At 38.5% G+C, this 924-nt stretch overlaps 1 protein-coding gene across 1 annotated transcript in view; it reads right to left on the minus strand.

Moving 5' to 3' along the window:
- Positions 1-683: 683 nt before the first annotated feature.
- The window catches only part of LOC102763266 (zinc finger protein 211-like), an 8,982-nt gene continuing 8,741 nt past the window's right edge, over positions 684-924 (minus strand). The window contains exon 4 of the mRNA XM_006774827.2: positions 684-850. Coding sequence (XP_006774890.1) covers positions 684-850 — 167 coding nt within the window. The remainder of the gene's footprint in view (positions 851-924) is intronic.

Here is a 924-nt window from a genome sequence, read left to right on the forward strand (position 1 = left end):
AATTTTCGTCAACAAACCAGACAACAGAGTTAGCTTCCCTGAGCACACGAGGATGCTGATCAATACCATCTGTAGGGACCTTACACGAGGTGCAGGTGAGATACCTTCAGCAACAGAAATACACAGTGACAGATATGACAAGACATTTGTATGTTAAAAAGTGCAACATACACACATATGGTTCGAGTATAAAAAAAAAAAAGCGGAAACACTTGTGGGGACTTTACATAATGTAAGTGTTTAAATATGAGATATAATGCAAATTAGACTTTGCAATTTTTTTATGCTATTGTTAAGACCTGAGGAACATATCCTACACAACTAAGAAAAGTCTCACAAATTTAGAATTTGCATGAGATATCTTATGTTAATTGCACTCATAAGGGGTTTCTCCAGTATGAACTCTGATGATATTGGGAGACCATTGATACTTGTAAAAGATTTCCCATATTCACTGCTTTTATAAGCCTTTTTTCCTGTGTCAACTCTCTGATGACTATCAAGATAAGTCTTAGTGGTAAAAGATTTCCCACATTCACTGCATTAGGAAGGCCTTTCTGCAGTGTGAAATTGGTGATGATAATGGAGGCCATTCCAAGTGGTAAAAGATTTCTCACATTCACTGCATTTATAGGGCTTTTCTCCAGTGTGAACTCTCTCATGACGCCGAACCTCACTGCTAGTCATAAAAGATTTCGCACATTCATTGCATTTATAAGGCTTTTCTCCCGTGTGAACTCTCTGATGACGATGAAGGTGAGAGCTTGTGAGAAAAGATTTCCCACATTCACTGCATTTATAGGGCTTTTCTCCGGTGTGAACTCTGTGATGACGATGAAGGTAGCTGTTACTGGTAAAAGATTTCCCACATTCACTGCATTTATAAGGCTTTTCGCCGGTGTGAACTCTCTGATGTCAATCAAG

The sequence above is a fragment of the Myotis davidii genome, unplaced genomic scaffold (genome assembly GCF_000327345.1).
Source record: "Myotis davidii unplaced genomic scaffold, ASM32734v1 scaffold887, whole genome shotgun sequence".
NCBI lineage: Eukaryota > Metazoa > Chordata > Mammalia > Chiroptera > Vespertilionidae > Myotis > Myotis davidii.